At 40.3% G+C, this 26,688-nt stretch overlaps 1 protein-coding gene across 2 annotated transcripts in view; it reads left to right on the top strand.

Annotated features, from left to right (window-relative positions):
- The window catches only part of LOC124122155 (autophagy-related protein 9A-like), a 279,064-nt gene that overhangs the window by 80,186 nt on the left and 172,190 nt on the right, over nt 1–26,688 (top strand). For both annotated transcript variants that reach the window (XM_048386919.1, XM_048386914.1), the window contains exons 7-8: nt 1,332–1,431; nt 6,186–6,235. In XM_048386919.1, coding sequence (XP_048242876.1) covers nt 1,332–1,431; nt 6,186–6,235 — 150 coding nt within the window. The remainder of the gene's footprint in view (nt 1–1,331; nt 1,432–6,185; nt 6,236–26,688) is intronic.

The raw sequence follows: 26,688 nt of genomic DNA, 5'->3' as shown, positions 1-26,688 counted from the left end.
GTCATGGTGTGGGGTGCTTTCTGTGGCAATGCACGTTCCAGGCTTCTTGTCATCCGTGGCCACCTCAACGCTGCTGCTTACCGTGACCAGGTACTGGCACCAGAATTTCTGCCTTTTATGGCAGCACATGGACCCGGTTTGATCTTCCAACGCGACAGTGCCAGACCCCACACAGCAATTTTTACAAGGAATTTCCTTCAGAATGCGGGAGTCAACGTCATGGACTGGCCGTCAAGGTCTCCCGACCTCAATCCCATCGAACACGTCTGGAAAGCTCTTGGCAGAAGTCTGCGCACTCTCCAGAACCAACCACAGAATTTGCAAGATCTTGGCACCATTTTGCAGCAACAATGGCATCATCTTCCCAATCATGTGTTCACAAGCATCACAAGGTCCATGCAGAGGAGTTGTGTGGCAGTTGTCAACGTACATGGTGGCCATACACGCTACTGAACTTGTGATTCTCGTGCTTGGGACTTATGATTTAAACTGTTGCTGTTATTACCGAATACCGTAGGTGCTTGGAACAAATTATGGTTACCACCGTTAATGAAAATCCTTCTTTGGACATTAATGATTAAAAATAACCTTCTCTGATACATTTGTCCGTTGTATATCATATATGAGATTATTTTTAAAAATGTGAAGTATTTAATTGGACAACTAACTTGGGCCACCGCAAGAGAGATATGGAATCCCTTTATGTACAGAATTGAGCATTTGATGTAAAACGTATTTTGACAACTATCGGTTATGGTGAAATGTGGTATAAGCAAGAGTGGGATATTAGTCATTTAACCTTAATTAAACAGAGAATTATAGATCATGCCTTGCAGTTAATTTGAAGTCATTTGACAAGTTCTTCGAAAAGTATCATGTATAATTATCTTTGGACGTCTATCCCTTCTGTGTACATAAAATATTTTCTTCATACAATATGCTCTAGAAACTGGAAGGTATCAGCATATATTAATGTTCAAGAGGGAAAAGGCATAACTTGTCCCAGTGACATTGAAGGAGAATTTCAGTTTGTACTCAAGTGTCCACTCTATGCTGATATAGGAAAATGTCAATCAAACAATATTGTTTGGACTACCCTTCAGTCTTTAAAATTGTAAAATTATTTAGCATTCAGGTTTTTAAGCAGCAATGTCACCTTGGTAAAAATTTTTGATGATGAATTATTGTGGAAAGTTACACCTTAAATTTGATCTGGTATTGACAGATTCCACTGTATTTTTCTGTGGGCTGTAGTCTCTGATGTCATGTGTTTTTGATGAATATGTTATTTTATGTTTTCTCATTATTACAATTGATGATTTTTTTTTCAGATATTAATCATCGTATTCTGAGATTTAAGAACTACATGATTGCAATGGTGAACAAGTCAGTTCTTCCCCTGAAGTTCCACGTCCCTCTGCTGGGAGAAAGGTATGTTACCTTAATACATTAGTGTCATATATGCTACCCTTTGCAAAGATTCTATATATGATACAACATTAGGACTCCTACTTGTTATCCCCCGCCACGAAGTGGAAGGGTGATATAGGAATGGGTGCTGTCCGTCCTTCCGTCTGTCCTTCCATCCGTCACATTTCATTTCCGGCGCAGATCTTGAAAACTGTACCATATTTCTTCACCAAACTTGGCACATAGATAGGTCTAGTGGTGGCAACAACTTTGACTTCGACTGAAAATGGCAGATCTTTCCGAAGCAGATCTTTAAAATCGTACCATATTTCTTCACCAAACTTGGCACATAGAGAGGTCTAGTGGTGAACTGGTGCCTTTTGATAGTTTGGGATTTAAAAAACAAAACAAATTCGAGTTTCCATGGCAACAACTTTGACTTCGACTGAAAATGGCAGTAGTCCTCGTTTCCGGAGCAGATCTTGAAAACCAAATCATATTTCTTCACCAAACTTGGCACATAATGTCATCTCGCAGTATTGAATACCTTTTCCTTCTCGCTGGTAAGTTCTGCATTGCTTGTGTGTATGTTCCTCCAAAAGTGTCATGGACACGGTTGTTGCATTCATTGACTAACTTCATGCCGAAACACAACTCATTATAAATACAACAGTGTAACTGATCTCAAACCTACTCAACTGTATAAACACTGCCTCGTATCCTGTATATTCGTGTCACCCATACTCTGTACTTCACTTGCTTGATATCGGTGTTAGAACCTACACCGAAAAAATCGCTCCTAATTGTAATAAAGAAATTGTTCATCCATATGTCTCATCCTTACTCATTACAAATACAGTTACATATTCTATCATAAACAGCAGGTAGCAAAACAACACCTATAATAACCTTTTTTAGTGCTTCAATTGGGCCATTTACAAAAAGGCCCAGTGAACATAGTTCACAGGAGCTAATGCATTGCACACAACTGGACATGTCATATTGGCGGGGGATATGAGTATTTCATGCTTGTTGATAACTAAGTTAATATTTTAAAACTCTCGCCAAAATGAAATTCAAGTGGCCATGCAAATTCACACTTCCTAATACATGTAAAATTGGCTGTAACATTACCTATTATTTTGATGAATAAAAGATTATTTTAATTTGAAACGTGTTTTTTGTTGTGTTTTTTTTTTCTACCTATACAATATGCCGTATTAAGTTTAATCTTCAGTTCATCCACATCTTTTGCTTCAGTTTGGTATCTACTGCATGAAATTGCAGCTTGATAGCTAATTTAGAAATGGACGTTTCTAAATGTTCTATGTCTGTAAGAATCACTGTGCGCATTAATATTCTTTTGATTAAACTTCTCACTGCTGTTAAACAAAATCATTGTTTCCTGCAATAGATCACAAAACATTGTATATGACAATTTGTGGTATCACAACCAGTCAAATTGCTAAAAACTCCTTAAAATACACATGATGGAACATTCACCTGTCAACATTCAACTTCTGATTTCTTTTCTTGGTAGAGGTTCAGTCACTAACTTGAAAATATGATGTACATTGTAAATCCTTTCCTTTTGAATTTCCTTTCAAATCGACAGGAGTCGCCATGTTTACGCGTCTTCTACACAAGGATTCCATATTGTGCTGGATAAGACAAAATAAACAAGAGTTACTGTATATCGCCGTCTATAAAGTGACCCCCCCCACCCATACGAGCCTTCAAAATTGATGCTAATTTATATACCCTGCTAAAAAAGCAATCAGAATGAAGCACGGCAACGGCGCATACACAATCCCTACTTTGGCAATAGAAATGTGTTTGTCTTCCGCAAAACAAAACAACTGGATTGGGTGCTGTTGGAGTCGACTCCTTGAGGTCAAGTCCTGCGCTGATGTCAGGAGGCCCAAGATCGCTTGTATCTGACACAGCGTGTGTGATTGGTGAAGGGCTGGGAACAGGTGAAGTTGGATTCGATCCCACCTGTCCCTGGGTACAGAGGATGTCTTGATCGGTTTGGAAGAGACCCCCAATGAATTGGATACAGAATGAAGGAGTTCTGACTTCCATAGGTTGATTAGCCATCCTATTTGGAGTAGGAGGCGTTGCGTCAAGTCCCTGTGACGAAGTAGCATGGCCTTGTCCTTGTGGTTCAGGAGGCAGTCGTCTTTATACCCCTCGAACTCGACACCCCTCATGTGAGGGAACGATGCTATCATGTTGGTGATACATGTAATTAGCCACGGGGCCGAAGAAATTCCAAATGTGAGGACCGTCCATTAATAGTGGACTCCCATGAAGATGAATTAGAGGAATTTCCTGTCATCGGGGTGGATCAGGCCATGGAGGTACAGATGTCCAGGCTGATGAGGCCATAGAAAGCCTGCATCCTGGTCCGGAGGAGCCTGAACATGGTCATCCTGAAGTAGGGTGGATGTGCCAGGTAACACTTGTTGAAGGTGGCGAGATTGTGAATCGTTAGGAATTGGTCTGAGCCAATTGGTCTTATATTTATGAAGAGAAACCTGGTGTTATGGCTGGGGAGTGTACATTTTCTATGGTCTATTTGGCCAGTAGCGTCTCGTTGTTTGAGCATAGTAGCTGCTTTTGAGTAGAGGGGTAGGTGTCCGCTATGGGTGACAACATGAGAGGTGGTCGTCTATCAGTGTGAGCCTGTACCCGTGGCGGAGGATGTTGGTGATGTAAGGGTCCCCCAGGAATTCCCAATTCTGCCAAAATCTGCATAGTCTTCCACCTACAGGGGTGTCAACAACTTGAACGACTAGGGTTGGGAGGTCCCAGTCATGAGTGTCTGTCGCTTCACTTTTGGTCCCTGTGATCACCGCTCCCTCCCCTGGATTGGTCTCGTCCCTGGTACGAGCTAGAGGGCGTGCCTTTTCCTCTGGATTTACCCAGAAAGGATGCCGCAGGTTCTGGCCACGAGGCTGCAGTGATTTACGCCTGGGCTGATAGATGCTGGACTTCGTTGCCTTGAAGGAGGCAGACTAAGACACATGGTGAAAGCTGAGACCCTTGCGTGTGTCTTTGAAACTTGGCCATTGAACAACGAGGTGGACGACCATGGCTGCCAGAGGAGGTCCTTCTTGAACTCTGGGTCCCAGTGAGACAGGGCGAGGTAATTGAAATGACATGTAGTAGTTATCTCGCATGTGTGTCCTCATGTGCTCCGTTTGTCACTGAATATCAGTTCTGACAAGTGACCGTTTTTGTTGACACTGTATACTGTTGACTACTTTTCAAGGTGAGCTACAGTGATGGGGCACTTTTTTATTGTTTATGTGTTAGAGGTACTTTGACATAACTTTGTTAACATGGTTAAGGAAGCTACAGGCATTGGACTTTCTGTTTGAAACTTGTACTCCATAGTTAATGTCAAGTGAGACCAAACTTCTGATATCATAAGTCATAATAATCAAATTTCTATGAGTAGCCTATGCTATATTTTCATTGTTACACTGAATTCGCACTTGGGTCATCATATTTGGTTTATGAATATGTTGGATATATTGCCCTTTGGAATGTTCCTGAAATACTTGAAACTGATATAGAAGGTCAAATTCATTCTCTCCTCACCATACAGGCTATTTGCCATTCAAAAGCACACTTGCATGTTGACCTCTTATAATATTATATTTGCATCCCAGGACGGAAGGTTCAGTTTTGACATTGTTTGAGGTGTCATTGATAGATACTACTGTTGTTGTATAAGATGGAAAACTAACAATTTTTAAACTAATTCTATCTCACACTATGCATTCCTCTTTACTTTTTGATCATGGCATGCAAACGTTCTAGAAAGAAGTTTCCAGCTTAAAACAATCCCAACTCTACCATCACTGAGTTCATGGGTCACGCACCACCGCAATCCCGTGGTGGTTCATTCTCTTTCTTATCGCCTGGCTGAAAGGATGTTCTTAGAACCGAGAATACATTTGTTCTTAATCTAAATTTTACAACCGCTACAAGTTACCTACTTAATGAAGCTTGCCAATGGAGCTGTCACAGCCTCTCTGTGAAGTATGTAGGCGACTTTATTCTCCTCACGACCCCCATTCTGATGGTCGTGCTTGTCATGGTGTCTGTGCTACGGATTATAGATATCAGAAATGTTGTAAACTTTATTAAAGAAAAGTGGTAAGGAATGCTGACCGCTGGAGTTCTACTACTTCATGACATGCCTCTTCTCACACCTCTTGACTTGCAAAGGCTGCTGTGCGACAATGTGGGTTCTTAGAGCTTCCAGACCCTCCATACCCGCAAGACCTGGCACCAAGTGCTTTCCACCTTTCAACACGATGACCTCAAAGCTGCCTTGAATGGGTATTTCAGGGTGGCTTTAGAAAACTTCGTCCTAACTGAAATTGAAAAGCTTCACTATCGATATGAGAAGTGTATTGCAAGATTATATTGAAAAATAAAATTAAAAACACTTTCACAATTGTTGGTTTTGTTTGTTTGGTGTAGAACTTTTTGACCAGCACTTGTAGTAGTGATGCATGGGATGTGTTGGGTGAGTTGTTTGTTTCAAGCTGGAAACTTGGTTCTAGGACATTTCCATGCCAATTTTCAACATGTGTGTCAGAACCAGACTTGGCCATGTATTTTTTAATGCTATTCCCATGTAGATACTGGTGCCATAACATTTGCATATATGTGTCAGGTACTTACCTTAGAGTTTATCTTTTGTGAAACAATTATCAAGGAAGAGGTGTATTTTAATTATTCATTTGTTTTGACAGCACGTTTTTGAGCACTGGCCTGAAATATAACCTGGAATTTATCCTGTTCTGTAAGTATTACTTTTTTTAATGTTTTATTGATGTTACCAATATATACTGAACCGCATAAGAAGCGTACCATGGATAGATATATGAGAAACCTTATTTGTCCAAACACTGTAAACATACTTTGAGACATATTAAAAAGATGAAACTTGGCAAAACTGACCATCAAGGCTGAAATTAAAGTGTCAAATGTTCTTAAAGTGAAACACAACACTAGTCTCTGAGAAAATGGCATCACAAGTCAGTATCTCGTGTGTCCTCCATGTGCATTGATGACTGCCGTGCAACATCAAGACATGGATGAGGAGGTTGATGAAGGCCATAGGCACTTGAGCCCACACTCTGAGGAACGACTGACGCAGTACAGCTGCAGTTGTCGGCCTTGGTCAGACATCATTCAGCCGTCTTTGAATCTCGTCCCACAGGTGCTCATTGGGATTTAAATCGGGACTGAGGGCAGGCCACTGCATGGTTCTGATGCCATTCTGCCAGAGGAAGTCTCTTGTTGCTCTCGCAGTGTGGGCATTCGCGTTATCATGCTGAAACTCGTGGTTGCGGCGACGTGCCAAATGAGGTATGGCGTGTGGTCTCAAGATTTGATCAATGTACCGAGCTGCAGTGACACCATTGCCTCTCCCTGGACCGGTGTTCTGGAAGACCACAGGGCCAACCCTCTGTGTAAGACCAATTCAACCCCACACCATGATGTGACCACACGAGTCTCTCTCAAAAACACAAGCATCCGAATAATGTTCCCCACAGCGTCGCCAGTCTCTCTCGCTGCCATCTGCTGTTGAGATACAGTAAAAGCGTTTGTCTGAGAAGAGGACTCTTCTCCACTGCTGGTGGCGCGAATGCTGGTGCTGTGTTGCCCACTGAAGACGGTCCTGGCGATGACGTGGTGTCAGAATGGTTCTTCGGTGTGGCCTGTGACAGTGGAGGTGTCTACTCGTCAAATGTCATCGCACGATGTCCGCACTAATGTGTCGCTGGTGTGTCCCCATGATCTGTCGAGCAGTTTCTGCAGCAGTAACAAAGCGATCTTGAATATGCTGTCGCACAATCTGACGATCCTGACGTGGGGAAGTGACCCTTGGTCTTCCACTATGTTGTCGGTCAAAAGTAGTGTTGGTGGTCTGGTACTGTTGCTGGAGCCTGTATATGGTCCTTACGTGGTCCTTACGTGGTCCTAAAATGCATCTGTCGAGCACTTTTGAGCAGTTTCCGGAACCTGTATATGGTGGACGTGAAATGCATAGGCTACGGTTTGTCCAGCTTGCAATTGTCCAAGGGCTTTGTGTCGCTGATTTCTTGTCAATCTTGACAATGTTATCCGATCTATGTGGATTTTTATAGGGCAAGAAATGGGGTAACACAAGTGCAGTTCAATTTGCACGGAACTCATGTGCATCGGGTATCAAAGCCGTTGCCGTGATGCGTTTGGGCGATCGGTTTATTGTCATCTGTTTTGTTTTTTTATCATCAAATTTCATTTTTCCGGACAAGGTATAAATGTTAAATTTTAGAAACTTTGACAAAAATTACCCAGATGATTAAATGACAACTTTTTTTGCAATGTTACTTGGGGTGATGTTTCTTTGTGGTTCAGTTTATAATTATAATAAATATTATAATTTATAATATCATTATTGATTATCCAATGTATTTTGTTGGGATAAATACCCTTGACCCATTCGCCACCATCGTCCTGAGAGCCTTATTTGAAACTCACAGGACTAGAAATAACAACCCAAATATATTACTCTTATGAATGTGAAAAGAAATGGTTTGGGATATGAGTGGTATTGTTGCTGATGTCATTTCCCAAATGAAGGTGTTGTTGTGAATGTCCAGGGTATTTATTATGATAATAGAATGTACATGTAATACACCGGATAATTGAGGATGTTATGTTGTAAGAAAGAGAAATATTCATGCATGAGCTCCTATGCCATCAAAACATTTGTGTTATGATGGATGCATATCATTACAATCTATGCAAGTTAGATTTGTACAAATGAGTTAACTACAGAAAAACTGTAATAAACTCCAAGTGACTGTTGAAATTGATTCCTCATATCTGTAGCTTGTTACTCACAAAATCTTGTCCGCCGTTTCGTATTTGTCAAAATGAACAAGCCTTGAACTGGACATTAGCCGTCAGAGATTCAAGGTCTTTCTTTCATTCCTTTAAGAATTCTTTGTGTATGTTTTAACTAAATAACCCACAGGGGAGAAATTTTTCATGTGTGGACAGCTGATTGCTATTTCCGGCTTGTGTTACGAAACAATTACACACGTAATCCTAATATGTGTGTATAAAACAATGTTTAGCATACAGTATACAAATACCATTCAAATTGTTAATCATCATGTCTAGTGATGTTTTATTGCAAATTTCACATTGACCAAGTTGACAAGAAGCAAAACAAGCACACAAACTCCATGACCTTATTAAACAGTTGTGCAGTAAAACAGGGCACATGTAGAGGGAATTAACCACATGATATTTTGGATCGCGTTATTATCCCCCGCCCAAAAATGTGGAAGGGGGATATAGGAATGGGTGCCGTCCATCCGGCCGTCCTTCCGTCTGGCCGTCCTTCCGTCCTTCCGTCACACTTCGTTTCCGGAGCAGATCTTGAAAACTGTACCATATTTCTTCACCAAACTTGGCACATAGATAGATCTAGTGGTGAACTGGTGCCTTTTGATAGTTTGGGATTTAAAAAAAAAATATTTTTCGACTTCCATGACAACGACTTTGATTTAGACTGAAAATGGCAGTAGTCCTCGTTTCCGGAGCAGATCTTGAAAACCGTACCATATTTCTTCGTCATACTTTGCACATAGATAGGTCTAGTGGTGAACTGGTACCTTTTGATAGTTTGGGATTTTAAAAAAAGTTATTTTTCGAGTTTCCATGGCAACGACTTTGATTTAGACTGAAAATGGCGGTTGTCCTCGTTTCCGGAGCAGATCTTGAAAACCGTACCATTTTTCTTCACCATACTTGGCACATAGATAGGTCTAGTGGTGAACTGGTACCTTTTGATAGTTTGGGATTTTAAAAAAAGTGATTTTTCGAGTTTCCATGGCAACGACTTTGATTTAGACTGAAAATAGCGGTAGTCCTCGTTTCCGGAACAGATCTTGAAAACCGTACCATTTTTTTCACCATATTTTGCACATTGATTGGTCTAGTGGTGAACTGGTGCCTTTGGATAGTTTTTTTTTTTTTTTTAAGAGTTATTTTTCGAGTTTCCATGGCAACAACTTTGATTTAGACTAAAAAGGGAGGTAGGCCTCGTTTCTGGAGCAGATCTTGAAAAACGTAGTATATTTCTTTACAAAAAGGCCCAGTGAACATAGTTCACAGGAGCAAATGCAATGCACACCCGACATGTCATATTGGCGGGGGATGTGAGTATTTCATGCTTGTTTCTATTGTTGCGACATTTCACTGCCAGGGTCATGTGTTCAAGGCGTGTAATATTTATTGATTTTTATTTTTTTCAAAAGTGAAATGTAACAGAAACTAACCTGTGCAGTGGATTTAATGATGATGGACCTGTACCTGAGAAACAATACTATTTTATTTAAGCCTTCTATTTAAATTTGCCAATTATCAGTGATCTTATGTCCTGTAACAATAATGTATCCTGTGCCAGCTAGGCTTGTCCACATTTCGGTTGTTTTAGCAATGCTTTCCTTGCTTAGGATCAACAGTAGTTCTGATTTTTTAACTTATCCTGCATTGCTACTTAATGCATTTACTGCTTGTTTTTGAGAGAGCTTGAAAGGCTTCTTGCTGAAGACGAAGTTGTTCCAACTGGTTGTGTGGCTAACCCTATCACAAAGCTCCCATGTAAACCTGGAAGTAGTGACATCACTAAGTCATAGCTACTTGAATCTTTTGAGGGTTTTCTACTCCATTGTTATTCTTGTGAATTATTATGTTTCCCTCGGTTTGTGACTTCATATATTTCATATGATTTTTGTCATCGCAATAATATTTATTGCCTGGTGTGGTGTTTTTACTACAGTAATTTTCAGGTGTATTGTTGTTCCAATCTTGAATTCACCTCGTATTCACGTATTGTTGTGGCATGCGTTCTGTATTCATTGTGTTGCTTGGTACTGCAATTTATTGTCGCACCCTAGTGATATTATTATGAAACTGGTGTTTTTTTTGTGTTGCTTGCGTTAACTTTTTATTCATAAACTTGGATAATGATAATAGCATATATGATGGGTAGGGACACATTTTGATTACATTCTGCTGTTATTGCAGATACATTCCTGCTACTACCTCCTCCCACTCCCATATCCCTCTGGCGTTCACCGCCATGCCGTTATCTTCGGCAGGGACGATCACAACCTCCTCCCCACATAATCATACTCATCCTGTTACTGTTAATGTGTCACTGGCGTGTCATCCACGCTCTCATCGTTGAATTATACATCCTCATCATCCACAGTGGCGCCTGGCGTGGCACTCAGTAATTTGAGACCCTCTCTACGGGTATTGTCCCAGTTCACCACGGTGCCTCTCCAGCCGCCTCCAACGCCCTCCATGGATGAGTCTTGGTTCTAAAGCATCATGCAGTCCATGTTTCAACAACCTATGACTAGATACACAGCTTCTCCACAGCATCTAATACGCTCTTGGCCCCTCCAGCGCCTTGGACCTTGGTGGCGCCTCAATGACACACCCTTCATCTTCCTTCGGCTCAGCCTCTCCTATTTCTTTGGACATTGCTGACATGGCTAACATTTTCGATGACGACCTCCACCTCATGACCGGTTCTAACCACTCTCCACCATCTGTGTTCCCGACAGTTGGCTGGCCTTTTTCGAATTGGCCCCTCTATTAAGGCTCTCTTGATCATGGCCTCCACCTTGAGACCCATTCTTCAAGACTTGTCAGAGGACAATCCTAACTGGCTCGACAACCTGACCACAGTCATAGCGTACCAACAACGCCAGATTGACCATATGTGGGCCCATGTGCGCTGACTGAGGGATCTGCTTCGCCAACTCTGGTCCTCTTCTTCCCTCTTCAACAGCCAGGTCTCCACCACTTATACTTGTGTTTCCACCTATGCATGAGATGAGACTACCCTCAAGGCCCTGGCACATGGTGACCGCAAGCCTAAGTATTGATACAACGAACGCTAGCGGCTGTTCAAGTCATCGAGACCCCTGTAGGTGGGAGTTTAGAGTGCTATTGGTGGAACTGGGACATCCTGGGGGACCTATACGTCAGAAACATACTGACTGAGGGTCACCCATAGCAGTCACTTACCCCCATACACTACAGCGGCTATTGCGCTCAAACATCCTCACACTGCTGGCCAAAGAGGCCATAAAGATTATACCCTCGCCTGTACTGACGCCAGGCTTCGACTCACCGATACTCCTCGTCCCCAAAAAGGACTCTGGCCAAAATCAAATGATCCAACTTGGTGACTTTCAAAAAGTGCTATCTGGAGGGTCCACCATACTTTTGGATGATCACTCTCAGGCTACTCAGATCCAAGACAACTTGATCAGCCTGGACATTCAGGACGTGTTCTTGCATGTACCTATCCACCCCAATGACAGGAAAATCCTCTACTTCTTCTTCGAGGGTGTCCACTATCAATGGGCAATCCTCCCTTTAGGAATTTCCTCGGCCCAGTGGCTATTCACACACATTATGAAACCGATAACCACCTACCTCCATCTTAGGAGTGTCCAGTTCGAGGCGTATTTATTGCCTCCTGAACCACCAGGACATGATCACGCTGATCCACCACAAGGACTTCACTCAGGGCTTGAAATCAGAGCTCATACCCTCGTACAATCTCCAGTTTATCGGAAGTTGCTTTCAAACCGATTGCGACCACCTCTCTGTACCCAGGGACAGGTAGCGTCGAATTCAATGCCATCTTCTCCCCGCGCTCTCTGCCAATGGCAGGCGCTCCTGGGTCTCCTCATGTCAGCGGAGGACCTGACAGACATCCAGAGGACGGCTCCACCTCCGCCCTATCCAAGTGTTCCATGCTCCCTACAACAGGCGCCAGAACCAGTCCATCTCCATTGTCCTCCCGGACCACCTTAATCCACATCCCAGATGATGGATGGTGGATTTAAATGTCTCAGAGCTCACAGAGCACCAGATGGAGGGTCAAATTGCCTGGAGGCTGTGGTTTGCCACTCACAACAACAGCGGCATATCAACAACCTGGACCTAGAGGCGCTCATTCTGGCTCTGTCTCACTGTAAACAGATGCTTCAACACACCCGGATCACCATATGCTCCATGGAATGGTGCCTCAGCAACCAGGGAATGACTCACTCCTCCCTGTTACGGCAGACATTCAGCCTATTCCAGCTGATCAATCAACTGGACCTCCAGTTTCAGATCCAACACATTCTAGGATGTTGCAACTCTCCAGTCAGGTCAGGGTAGCATCCACACAATGGAAACTCCGTCTGTCAACATTTCGGTGATCCCAACATAGACCTATTTGCCACCAGCCTGAACTGTGAGGCTCGGATGTTCATCTCACCGGTCCGGATCCGCAAGCCTGGGCAGTCGACGCCTTCAAAACGGTCCTTCAAAAGATCAGATCTACTCAGAGCCTCGATATGTCTTTGATAGCGTCTTGGTTCATGGACCTCAGAGAAATGTCCTCCACCAACCCCCTCAAACTCCAATACTGGCCAAACCTGCTGATCCACCCTCACAGTCGACTAGCACACCCTACGCCAGATAGGTTACATCTTCACACCTGGTTCATTTACAAAGAGCTTTAAGCGCCAAGGGCTACTCTACGCAGGCTGCGAAAGCAATCACCCTGGCGCACAGACCTTCCACCAGGGACCTCAAGGACGACAAGCTACACTCCTTCAAGAGTTTCAGAAAGTAGAAACACCAGAATCCTGGCCCTGCGGAATATCTATTATTCCTGTGCCACAAACGCCATCTGAAGGGTTGTACTCTCATGAGTAACCTTGTGGCCCTTAACTCCATCCTGGGAGTTCCGGAAGATTGGAAAATAACCAAGGTTCTGGAACTCCAGGCACTGATCAGAAGGCCAATTTGAGACCCGCACTTCAGACCATCTTCCCTTTGGGTCCAGCAACAGCGGCACGAGTTAGTAACCTACATCCATTAGACATCACTCATGACAGATTTGAGCGCAGAGCAAATAATACTATTCATCTTGGGCTGATAGATCCTTCACCATCCTGCCTCTATCTTCGATGGCACTGATGCTTCCACATGCCCAGAACCAACCTACCGATCTCTCTGGTGTGAGCATACCAGACAAGAAGATAAAATGTTGCACGCATTGGCTCAGTACGTCAGTATTAGATTTTAACCCTGTTTCATTCTTATACTGCAATGATACCTGGACATCACACATACCTGACTCTCTCCCTCCCTGCCGACAGGAATGGTCAGTCGATGCCGCACGTTGCTGTTGCTGATTGATGCAGTCTATAGAGAGCAAGAAGTTCTCATCTAAAGGTATGCCCTTCGACGTACCATCCGATGCAGATGCATTAACGAGTAAAGCAGGATAAGTTAAATCCTAGATATTTTTTATATTTGTATACTTATCCTGTATTGCTTCGTCTGAAGTGGCCCACCCATCACTAAAGGTTCCTCCCCTCAATGCCTTCATTGTGCTGTTTTAGCAGTTACCGGTATGTGCTGTTCAGTGATGTCACTACTTCCAGGGTCACATGGGAGCTGTGTAATAGGATTAGCCACACAACCAGTTGGAACAACTTCTTCTTCTGCTTAAACTCTTTATCCATGAATTATGATATTTACCATCTTTTTCGATCAGAAATGAATTGATTCTGGGAATATGTTCTGGAGGGAGCTTATCCTGTGTACAACAATTCCTTGAAAAGAATGTCCGAAAACATTTATAGCTAAATTATTTTGCTTTTTTGCATAACCAATTTGTGAGATTGGTGTAGGTTAATCTATACCATCAAGGTTGAGGTCAACGTTTTTGAGATAGCTCGAAGGCCTATCCCAATTTTTTGTCTGTGGGAAACTGGGCAGATATTATCATCATTCTGAAACAGTCATCACCTTTATTTTTTACATTAATTATGGCTTTTTTCTTCTTATAGTAGGAGGGTAAATCTATATAAGATCCACCTTTCAAAGGCATATAGTTGATTAGGCAAGCCCTTGATAGTCAATTCTACTTTTGTAATCTTGGGGTTGTAGAATGCCTCGGTATCTCTGGAAGATGGGTCAGAAGGGTCCTTGAACAACATTAAAATACACTTCAATGATCAAGCGGGCACGTTTAGATTGATATTCCACATCATATCACTTTTGTTCCTGGAAATCTTCCGGTGTCAAAGAACACGATCATACAAAATGGCTGAACTTCCTGTATACTGGTTACAAATTTGTCTGGCTAATTCAGGATCAGTTATCATATCATACTCCAGTGAAATATTGTCAGTGGAATAGCTAGCTTCATCAATGGAATTGATTACTCTGTGGTAGTCATTAAAAGCGAGTTCATATTCTAACCTTATTGCCTAGGGATGCTTGATGAAAGGGCATGTGACTATCTAGTAATTCAAAGTCAAGCGGAATATAGAATCTGTTACCTAATGCATCAGCAACAGCCTTATCTTCTATGATGGTATTATCACCACCAACAGCACCCACAAGCAGTAAGTTTTCCCGTTCTTTTGCTGTTCTACAGAGATCCATGTATACATCACTGTCGTCAATACTCAAGACCTCATTACCGCTAATTTTAATCGTGATTTTCTTTACAATTGCACGACCTATGTTCTGAAAAATCTCCCTGCCACCTGCAGTAGAAGTCAAACTAATTGTAAATGATAGTCAGGCAGTTCCTGGAACTAACACATCGTGTGTGCCGAGATTAGGAAAGTGAACAAAAAGTGTCTTATTCTGATCAATAGTACTTGGGTTATTAGTTATAGTTTCAGACTTGCGAATTGCTTTGACTTGTAATAGATCCCAAAGTCTGCATTGTGGATTTAACTTGAGTCTGTATTGCGAAGACATTGTTTATATTGAAATTATGTAACCTTATGTGTCATATAAAAAAGTAAAAGTACAGTAGAAGGGGGGACTGACGAAACCAGCTTATGAATCTTTATGATAAAATTTTGCAATCAGCTGTTAATGATTAATATGATGTCTTAAGAGAAGACAAAGAATATGTTACTCCTATTGGCTGTGACTATTCCAAGTTTACGAAAGTAAGTAAAGGAATATTGTGACTGCGTGACTCTCAAGATGTTGATGTTATGAATTCTCGTACCAGGAAACCCCTAGCGTTTTCTGCAATAGCTTGGAGTCTTGGTGGCATCAACATTATTCGTAATGAGTTAGGTCTTGAAGACTATGACAACTCACAAGCAAAACTTTCTGCAAAGACTATACGAAGGTTCTTCAGACTGTGCGGCTGCCATAGATAAAGATAATTTGGAAGACGTACCACAGCGTGCAAAGGAGGCCTCTGATGGTCTCGACGAAATCTTGGCAACCTACGATAGTTCTACATTACAGGCACCATCTTTGGAGTACTGTATTAGAGAATTACGAGGTCTTGACAAGGCAATGCAAACAATGTGGGGATCACTCATCAATAATATAGCCAAGCTAGATGAACTCAACAAGCATATACCTTATGAGAAAACAAAACTTACACAGGCAGATGATGAAAGTTGCGGAAAAATTGTGTAACTTAGAAGACGAAAGATCAGCATGCTTGGAAGCTGCTTACACTTATAGAGAAGCACTTCGTTCACAAATCAGCCGAGTAAAAATATATTAAAATTTGAGCATTATTGTTATCGAATGCCAGTACCGTACATGATTTACCCTGACTTCGAAGCACTTCTCAAACTGATAGAAAATACCGAACACAGTACTGAATGTAGTTTTACATACAAAACTCAAGAACATACTCCTTGCGGGTTTGGATATATACAGTGTTCCCTCGTTATTAAGCCCGTCAATATAGCGCAAACTCGCTTATAGCACGCGGTAAAGCATGGCTCCCAAAATTTACTAACATTTTCAATAAACTCAAGTTTTCCATTGACATGATGTTTTCCCCCATCTCAGAAAACATTATCAGCTGATCACCACGATCACGTAACACCGGAAATACCTGTCAAATCCGAACTGAAGTACGCAATTTAATCGTATTATTATGATATCTGGTAATAATAAAAACAATTCATTGTTTATCTGGACTAATGTTGGCAATATATTTTAATTATATTCAAAATTTCATTCAATAATTATAATAATGTTTACAATAATTTCGGTGAAATCATATGCGAAGTGATCGGTAGATCGCACAACTCGCCTTTATTAACAGCAACCATGGTCAGATTACCGCTATTGACGCCTTGAAACAAACTTTAGTTGCAAGAGAATGGATACACATATGATAAATGCTGTATCATAACTCGCTAAAAGTTAAATTTGAGGCAGTTTTACTGTTAAATGTCAACATAATGTTTTCGCAATTGAAATACATGTAGCACGGGAAGTCCCTACGGTTAGTGGTCAAAATCGTTCCATATGTAAAAAAATATCCTGCATACAATTTGTACCAAAGTGCTATGCTTATGGTTCTTTTCGTTTTAAGTATATATGGTGGAAGCTGCAACTAAAATAACACGATTTTGGAATATATTTTTACTGATAAAATAATAATTTCAGATACAATTTCTTCCGACCATTGCATCAAATTTCTTTAAAGTGGTATCACTGGGTACATTTTAACTGAATCACCGGTATATTGGGAGTAAACGTGTGCACAGCTGATTGCTATTTCCGGCTTAGTTTTTGAGAAAATACACACAATAATCTTAATCTCTGCATATAAAACAATGCCTTTGAGAGCAGGAAATACATTTTAGATGGTAAATCATCATGTTTAGTGATGTTTTATATCAAATTTCATACTTTTATTGACCAAGTTATACCTATTTATTCACCTGAAGGGATACGATGTGTTGTTTCTTTTGAAAGCGCATATTAATACTTGATAAATCTTTTTTTTACTCTATGAATCATAAATAACTTCTATTCTAATATTTTTTGAAACTCTGAAAAGTGCAACGTAGATTGTGTTAGGTAGGCAGAGCATGAATACTGTTTTGTTGGTCATCTACCACCTCCGACTGGACCTTTGTTAAACCGCTGATCATCTACAACACTCATCAATTATTTGGACCCTGAAGGTAGCGTTGTAGCGAGGGATCACTGTAGTTCTAAGGTATGATGGGAAACAAATGCACCTGTGATTTACAGAGGTCCTGATGCAGCGGAAAGGTCCCTAGAATATCTACAAAATGAATGATTCTCATCTCATCTCATCTCAAAGACTGATGGCGGTTTAACATGCATTCCTAATAATATGGAAAGATATATATCATTCTCGTTGACTAAAACTATACATTATACAGACAAGGATGGGAAAGCGAGAACAAAACAAAGTAATCGACTTAGATTCATAGATAGTGAACAGTTTCTATTATCTTCCCTGGACAATTTAGCTAATGCGAGCAATCCCGATGAGTAGTATAGATGATGGGGTTCTGGACCACTTCAACTGGAGCCAGATTTATATACCTATACTGCTACTACAGATGGAATTTTTTATGCCAAAATGGTGATGCGATTCAACGATCGTCATAAGACTAATTAAAAGAAACATCAATATTAATTAATAATGAATAAAATTTACTATAGCCCACGAGGATATTGGAAAGGTATAGGAGCAATAAAAAAATTAGCCACTGCGGCTAAGGTATCTAAAGATGTGGCCAAGGATTGGTAAAAGAAACAAGCGATGTGGCAAATATAATTACCGGCACCACATTATATACCGAGGAAGAAGTTTGATATTTTTACAACGAATGAAGTTCATCAGGCTGACCTCTTGTTTCTTCCCCACGATAAGGTAAGACGTAAAACGTATAAATACGCTTTAACCGTAGTGGATGTGGCTAGTCGATACAAAGAGGCTGAGCCATTAACCTCGAAAGATTCAACAGAAGTAGCTAATGCACTAAGCCCTTTATATAAACGCGGACCACTAAAATGGCCTAAGCTATTTCCAGTAGATCCTGGTCGCAAGTGTATGGGATCGGTAACTAAACTGTTAACAAAGCACCATTTCAAAATCAGGCGAGGTGAAAAAGAGGCCCACCGTAGTCAAGCTATCGTCAAAAGATTTAAAATCGGAACGATTAAGATCAACCGAATTGGTGACACGATTATCAGCTGTTGTATCAGCGCTGAATAATGAAGTAACAAGATTAATCGGGAAAAAAACCATTCGATGCAATTAAAATGAAATCCGTTACTTCCGAATTTTCAGCACCGAGGAGAGGCAAAGAACAAAAACTTCCGGATAGAGTAAGCGTAAGATATTTATTTATACCAGCCCGGTGAACTCGAAGGAGGCCAACGTCGCGCAACCGATCCGATTTGGTCCCTTAATACATATAACATTAGTCGATCTGTTATGAAAGAAGGAGAGCCTATTCTTTTTTATCTTAATGATGGACCGGGAAGGGCATTTGTACGAGAAGAGTTGCTCATAGTTCCAAACGATACTGTATTACCACCCTAAATAACCATAAGCATAGGTAGTTACACCATCCTTATCAATCCATCTCTTTGTATCTAAGGGAGATAATGATGTCTTGTTCATTCTTAATCCATATATCCTATGATTGTAACTTCTTAAAGAGTTCATTTCGTGTTTGAACACCTTTTTATTTACTACTCTGTGCAGTGGGTTATCTTTTGGGTAAATGCTCATGTCGTACATATCTATTTTTTCTGCCATATCTTTATACACATCCTCGGTTTGTATTTCCATCAACAAAGAATCTGTGTCGGTTTATAACACCTCACATCTATCGCCGTACTGCATCTTAAGTTCGTTGTAATAAAAGTCATACATTAAGTGTTTTGACAAGTCAAGAATACTCATACCAACGTACATCGGTCTGTTGAATTTTATATTCCTCTTCTGCATATGCAGCGCCGCTAAGTCGTTATCGAATATCTTGCTTCTGTTAAAAGCCGGACTGGCTATAAGTTTCCCGAGTCTTTCTTCCTCATTAGATCTGACTAAGTTAACATCAACACGCTTCCTTAGATTCTCCATAGTTTTACCAAATACTGAGTTATTCATGAGCTTATATAGATTCTTTTCAAAATCGCTGGTAGCTATCTTTCTTAAATCTGTGTTCAACCTTATATAGGGCTCCATCCATGGACGTTGATCAAACTTTAGAACTCTGTGTATTTTCTTTAGTTTCATACCTAACGTTAGATATATCGTATTCGACGTAATAAGCGCCCCCACTCTAATAAGCGCCCACGGCGATATTTGCTAATATATTGGCTAGTGAGGAATCCCTATTAGCACCCCTTCCGATTGATCAATGTACACAAGACTTATTTATTTGCGTATAATACGCTCTCGTGTGTTATATGCATCCTTAATTATGGGCAATTATATTCTGGAAAAATATATCTCTCGTATCTAAACATTTCAGGCTGTCAGCATAAACCACAAAATTTATCTTTGAACTCTGTTTTTTTTCACCAAAATGATTTTCTAATAAGAGCCCACTATTTCTAATTTTGAGAGCGCCCTGGGCGCTTATAACGTCGAGTACGGTAACTGGAGATTTCTGTAGTGAACTATATATTTTGTCTTATCCATCAAATTTGGTACGAGTTTTTCTACGTTAGCTAACCTTGTATTACCCATCAAGGAGTGTTGATATTCCGACATCCAACCATTATTAACCATTAATCTTTCGGGAGCTAGCGGATAACTGTTATGATCTTTATGTAACGAATTTGGATATTCCTTGTCAACTTCTAGTATGTACCCTTTATTCGCATCATTCACATTGATATTATGGATATCATCCACTTTGATATCATCGACCCACTCAAAACCACCCGTGGGTAAAGGTTGACTCATAGCCCATCTGTACAAATTGGGTTTACTCGGATCATATCCTCCCACTAATTTATTTTTAGCCTTAGAATACCTTTTAGCTACCATCGATATACCACTTCTTAATCCTTTCTCAAGTGCATATCGTAATCGGTGAGTAATTTTAGTTCTACGCCAGTCTTCTTCAACAATGCATCCCAAGATAGTCCGGGACTGGAATAGTACCATGCCGGGTCCAAGCCGTATTGTTTTAAAATGTCTTTCTAAATATCTCGGCGAGTAACAGTACATCGGTTTTTAAGTAAAGATCGTGATAATCGCCTAAATTCTTACAACCTAACTTATCCCACACCGTCAGAGCTTGTTCATAATCGGCATCGGTTATTTTAGATTCTGTTAAGTTACTATAGAATGATTCAAGAGGTGGTAATTTAGTTTCTTCGAATCTAGACCAATCATCCATATATTCGTAAGGATATACACCTTTTCTTAACAACAAATGACGGCACCTATTGGTATATTTATTTGTTATCGCAAAGTCATCGGGATTGTTCGCATTAGCTATATTGTCCAGGGAAGATAACAGAAACTGTACGGAGTCTATGAATCTAAGTCCATTACTTAGCTTTATTATGGCTTTCCCATCCTTGTCCGTATAATGCATAGTTTTAGTCAATGAGAATGATATATATTTTTCCATATTATTAGGAATAGACGTTAAGCCACGGTTGGTCTTTGAGATAACTTGCATGATGAGATGAGAATCGTATCCTCTAAGGTTATGAAACACAACGGGGATGCGTATTGTTTGAGAATTCATTTTTAGTTTCAAGTTACACTCGTTATGCGCGGCTCCCAGATAATTACCCGTGACGTGGCAATGATCTCTTACGGAATCCCCATTCAGGTGTTTATTACAAACATGACAACTAGTTGACTTCTTATAAGCCCTCCAATCATCCCTCGTCATACACATGGGTTTCTTACGCAATAAATTTTCCCTGATTATTCTCTCTTCATTTTGTAGATATTCTAGGAACTTTCCCGCTGCATCGGGACCTCTGTAAATCACGGGCGGGTTTGTTTTCCCATCATACCTTACAACTATATATCCAAACCCACAAGGAATATGTTCTTGAGTTTTGTACGTAAAACTATCTTGATTATTGCATTCGGTATTTTCTATAGGTTTGATAAGCGCTTCGAAGTCGGCGTAAATTACGTACGGTACTGGCATTTGATTACAATAAAGTTCAAATTTTAATATAATGTTCCCCTCTTTAGGCATATCGATCCTGAAAGCATTCTGTCCAACACCTTTTTAGTCTTCTTTATGCGCTTCTAATAGATCTTGTCTGCTGTACCCATGTAGGCATCTTTCGCAGAAATATTTCTTTTCCTTATGTGTTGTTTGATTGTATAATAGTCTGCTTTAACTCTTTATCAACAAATAATGATATTTTCCATCTTTTTTAATCAGAAATGAATTGATTCTGGGAATATATTCTTGAGCGGAGCTTATCCTGTGTATAACAATTCCTTTAGAAGAATGTCCAAAAACATTTATAGCTAAATTATTTTGCTTTTCCACCTTATCAATTTGTGAGATTGGTGTTGGTTCGTCTATACCATCGAGGTTTAGTCCATTGTTTTGGGGGATAGCTTGAAGGTCTATCCGGATGTTTGTCTACGGGGAACAATGCAGATCTTATCATCATTCTTAAACAGTCATCGGATTTATTTTTTACATAAATTATAGCTTTTTTTCTTTTTATAATATGGGGGTAAATCTATATAAGATCCACCTTTGAAAGGCATATAATTTGCTATATCTAAATATAAACTATCGATTTTATCCACACCCCAACCCGAACCTCTATTAGTCCAGCGTTCTAAAGTTTCCTGTATCCTCTGAATTGATGTATCTAATGATGCGTTTATAGTATTGGATTCGGTTATAACTTCTTGATTGCTCCGGAAATATGGTTCGGTATATTCAGTGCTATCGTCTGCGCTACTTTTACTCAATGACATTTTAATCGTCAGCTGGTATTTTATACTATGTAAATCATCTAATTCCTCGTTAATTTTGCTCGATACGATGGGCTTAACATCATTTACATCCATGTTGGAATTAATATCCATCTTCCAACCTCTTAGATATTTACCGACGCCGGTGGATTGTGGGTACAAATTTTAATTCTTGTTGATTTTTATCTTGTTGTTTTTTATCATTATTATCTAGTAAAGCGATCAATTCAGCTTTTCTCATTCGAGAATAACCTCTCAGCCCACTGTTTTTTGCTTGAGCTTTAAGTTCTCTAACAGTCTGGGGTTTGTTGTATTCCCAACCGAGTAAACCTGAGTTGATCTGTCATAGGTTCTAGCTCATCTTTTAGCATTTGTTCGACGAGTTCATCGCATTCCATAATGTAATTCCTAAGGAGATATTTATGTCTAACATAATAAAATATGACATATCATATACAGCTCATAATAATAAACTGTTGCGAAAGAATGAGGATTTCAAGCCACATTATGTCATAATAACCGCTAATGTTCAATTTATCGTATTTTTGCTATATTTGCTATAATTTTGCCATATTTTTGCTATATTTGCTATAATTTTGCCATATTTTTGCTATAATTTTGCTAAGCAATTGCATAAGCAGCTGGTTGATCGGTTTTTAATACGAGTTTACAATGCTTCGTTGAAGCTAACAGTTTTCTGACTTTATCTCGCTCGAGCTTGTTATAAATAACATCATTTTCGCGTAGACATTCCTTGAATGAATCTCGGTCTTTGCAATGAAACAGGACTACCCATTTGGTCTGCTCTCTGAGATCTTTCAGGACAGAGTTGTATTTTTGAGTAAGTACCCAAACGCTATGTTGAGTATGCCGACTGAAGAATGCTAAATATGAAAGCATATCTTTCTTGTTGGTTAGTTCTTTACTCGCGCTGCAGTCGTCTATTATGAAAAGGGTTGATTCTCCTTTGTATTTTTCATGACATGCTAGTAAACAGTCTTGTAAACGATCGCCCGGATCAACTCTGTGTACCCCATCGTCATTTATTACCCAATCTCTCGATAGGTATGTTTTATTAACGCTTATAGTCGGGCACAGAATAATAATATGATCGAACACGTCCCGATAATGACTTTGTAAAATATCTAGAATAAAAGCTGTTTTTCCACAACCAGTTTGCCCGCAGATGATAGTGCAGTGCGGTTCTTTAAGTAAAAGATTATTAATAGATCGCTTGCACAAATCTTCCATTCTGTATATTAAGTTGCGCATCCATAATCACATACAAATATATGTTTAATTTACCAGCTGCTTCCTGGTGCTTCGTTATCTGTATTGTGACACCCTCGCTATCATTTTCTATTCTCCGCCCACTACCGTGTAGTTGGTCATCGTCCGTGGTTCGCATGTCGAGCCATAGCACGTACTTTGTGGTGAGGTATTCACCCATCGATACATCCCCAAGAGACAGATCTTTTGCGACCGCGTTAACTTCTGGGCTTCGTTTTATAGAAGGGAGTTTTTTAATCTCATCCCACTGGTGATACGCTAGCATTCCTTGACTATATAGTTGATTAGGAACGCCCTCGATAGTCAATTCTACTTTTGTAATCTTGGGATTGTAGAACTTCTCGGTATTTCTTTTAAATGCATCAGAGTGGTCCTCGAACAACATTAAAATACCCTTCAACGATCTCGTGGGGACGTTTAGATTGAATCTTTTGAGGTTAATGGCTCAGCCTCTTTGTACGGACTAGCTACATCCACTACGGTTAAAGAGTATTTCTATATTTTGTGTCTTACCGTATCATGAGGAAGAAACAAGAGGTCAACCTGATGAACTTCATTTTTTCCTCAGTATATAACGCGGGGCTGATAAATATATTTGCCACATTGCTTGTTTCTTTAACCAATCCTTGGCCACATCTTTAGATACCTTAGCTGCAGTGGCTAATTTTTGTATTGCCCCTATACCTTTCCATTATCCTTGCGGGCTATAGGAAATTTTATCCGTTATTTATTGATCATAATCTTTGTTGCAAATTGCAAAGCTGCTTTCTCTGTGTAAGCCTGGTATGTTCCCTGTGAAATAGGCCTCTTGACCTGACCTGAAACTCAAGTAAAAACGTAATAAAAGATTCTCACACACTCTTACAGTGATCTTGCCATGTACACTAACAATTTTCTTCAGAAATATTGCTGAGTGAGGTGTTAATTAATTAAGAAGTAACTCAACATCATACACCAATTCAGGTATTGTTTGGTATTGTGATTGTTGGTTCCATCTGTGTGTCTGTCCCCAAATCATTTATCATCCCTACCATGAAGTGGGGCAGGGAATACAGGAGCACAGTTCGTCCGTCTGTCCGTTTAATCCTTCCGTTCGTTCCCTTCTCAAAGGAAATGTTTTCTCAAAAACTAAGTCTGTGAAATGAAATTCAAAAATTGGTGTCGTAAATTCATTTTTTTACAGAGTTATGGTTGTTGCTCTATGCTTTTCAACTTAGTGCATGGGGAAAAGTTTTCTTAGAAACTACAGAAGTTACATGAATGAAAGTTTGCTTGCTTATCTTAAGAGATACTTGTCAAGAAAATTGATATCCTAAAATTATTATGGCCCTTGATTATTTTACTTGGTGCTAAGTGTCTGCAATATGGGGACAACTACTGAAGTTAGCTTATCTGAGAGATACATAAAATAAAAAAAATATTGTTTCCAGTTTTACACGCCATAAAGTGGGCCAGGGGATATTGGAAGAGAGCTCATCCGTCTGTTCTCAAAGGGGATAAATTTTCTAAAAAAACTATTTAAGTCAGAGATGAAATTTTACACAGTGATGTTACCAGTCATGATGTCAGATGAGTTCATAAACTGGTGACATAAATTCAATTTTTTTAACTTATCCTATCTGAAACTATGCATTTCTTCCTTCTTCTTTCGATCTTTGTGTGGAAACGTCAATCAACATCAATCCATGGATTGATTCTCCACCCATGCATGGTCGTTCCAGTTTTAGATCACCAACGACACCAGGTTCGATCTCAAAGCCTTCCCCCTCTCTTCCACTTACAGCTTCGACAACGTCGATCCACCTGATATGCTGCCTTGGATTACAGTCACAGTGAAGTCATTTTACTGAAGACCATCATCGTACCCAATTCCACTTCATTGACCATCACGTTGCCTCCGAGGTCTGTTATGTTTATTCTATGCAGGAAGTTGGACCAGGCCTTCGCTGCTTAAACAGCAGTTCGATCAACTATTTCAACAGTCAATCATCTACCATCATGTTCTTATCTATGGAGAATGATACCGTCTCTGATACACAGCTTTATTCCTACTATATGATGGCGATCTGTAATGAATCAAGTTTGGACTGGACAATCCAGTGATTGACATCATAAGCATCAATCTACATCTTGGGATACGATGACACTGCACCAAAAATGTCAGCAAACATAACCACCCAGTCCCCTCAGTCTCATATTACAAGCATAGTCAACTCATGTGGCAAGTATGAGGTACTGAAGACATAAAACCTATTCTCTACAGGGATCCAGTCCACATGCCTTTTAGCCATGGATTGTCTTATGGTGCTAACTGAAGAAAAATCACTGGTACAGGTTATGACAATCGAGACAAACAGCCACTCATCGTGCCCAGATCCCATAAGAGGCAACTTTTTGTATCCTTAAAGTACTGTTTGTACTTTTATTGTGAAGAATCAACTTCTAGGCCAACCAGATCGTCTGTTCACCAATCCACGATCACATTGGCATCCAAGATACAGAGACGGCCTTCAGATCTTCAGCATCAACAACAGAATCCTAGATCTCTTCATGTGAACTCTGTTCAGGATTCTTTTCGAGCCTCTACTTGGACAGATCGTCTCACCTCAAGTATAGGTACTCCAAAGAGGATCATCCCACTTCGCAGAGAGGACGAAGCAGAGGCAGAGGCAGTCTCCGAGGAAAATGACTCAACCACAAATCTGCAGATCCCTTCAGTTCCAACCGACATTGCCTGCTCACTGGACAACGATTTATAACTACAGAAGATCAACGATACAACCACATGGAATCCAGTCGAACTAGCCGGTCTCGACCCAAGACTACCCAAGTTCAGCATTCATCCTATCCCGGGACCAGTCGGAGGTCGTCTTATGCAGTATGCAGACAACTGGAAGATCATCACAGAAGACGACTCATGGCTGCTCGAAGTAGTAAGAAGAGGCTACAAACTTCACTTCTTAAAACGACCAAGACTAGTCATCCAGAAAGCTATGATTGTGGGTTCGAATCCCGGTTCGCCCCAATTATTTTTCTAGGTTTGTCAGCACCATACCCGTGCTCATGGGTTTCACCGAAGTGGTGAATGTCTTAGACCTGCATCACTTTTGGCTTTCCTCCCACAT

The sequence above is a fragment of the Haliotis rufescens genome, unplaced genomic scaffold, assembly GCF_023055435.1.
Source record: "Haliotis rufescens isolate VD_foot unplaced genomic scaffold, xgHalRufe1.0.p SCAF_10, whole genome shotgun sequence".
NCBI lineage: Eukaryota > Metazoa > Mollusca > Gastropoda > Lepetellida > Haliotidae > Haliotis > Haliotis rufescens.
Note: the sequence above shows the minus strand (reverse complement) of the source record. Positions and strands in the feature narration are given on the sequence as shown.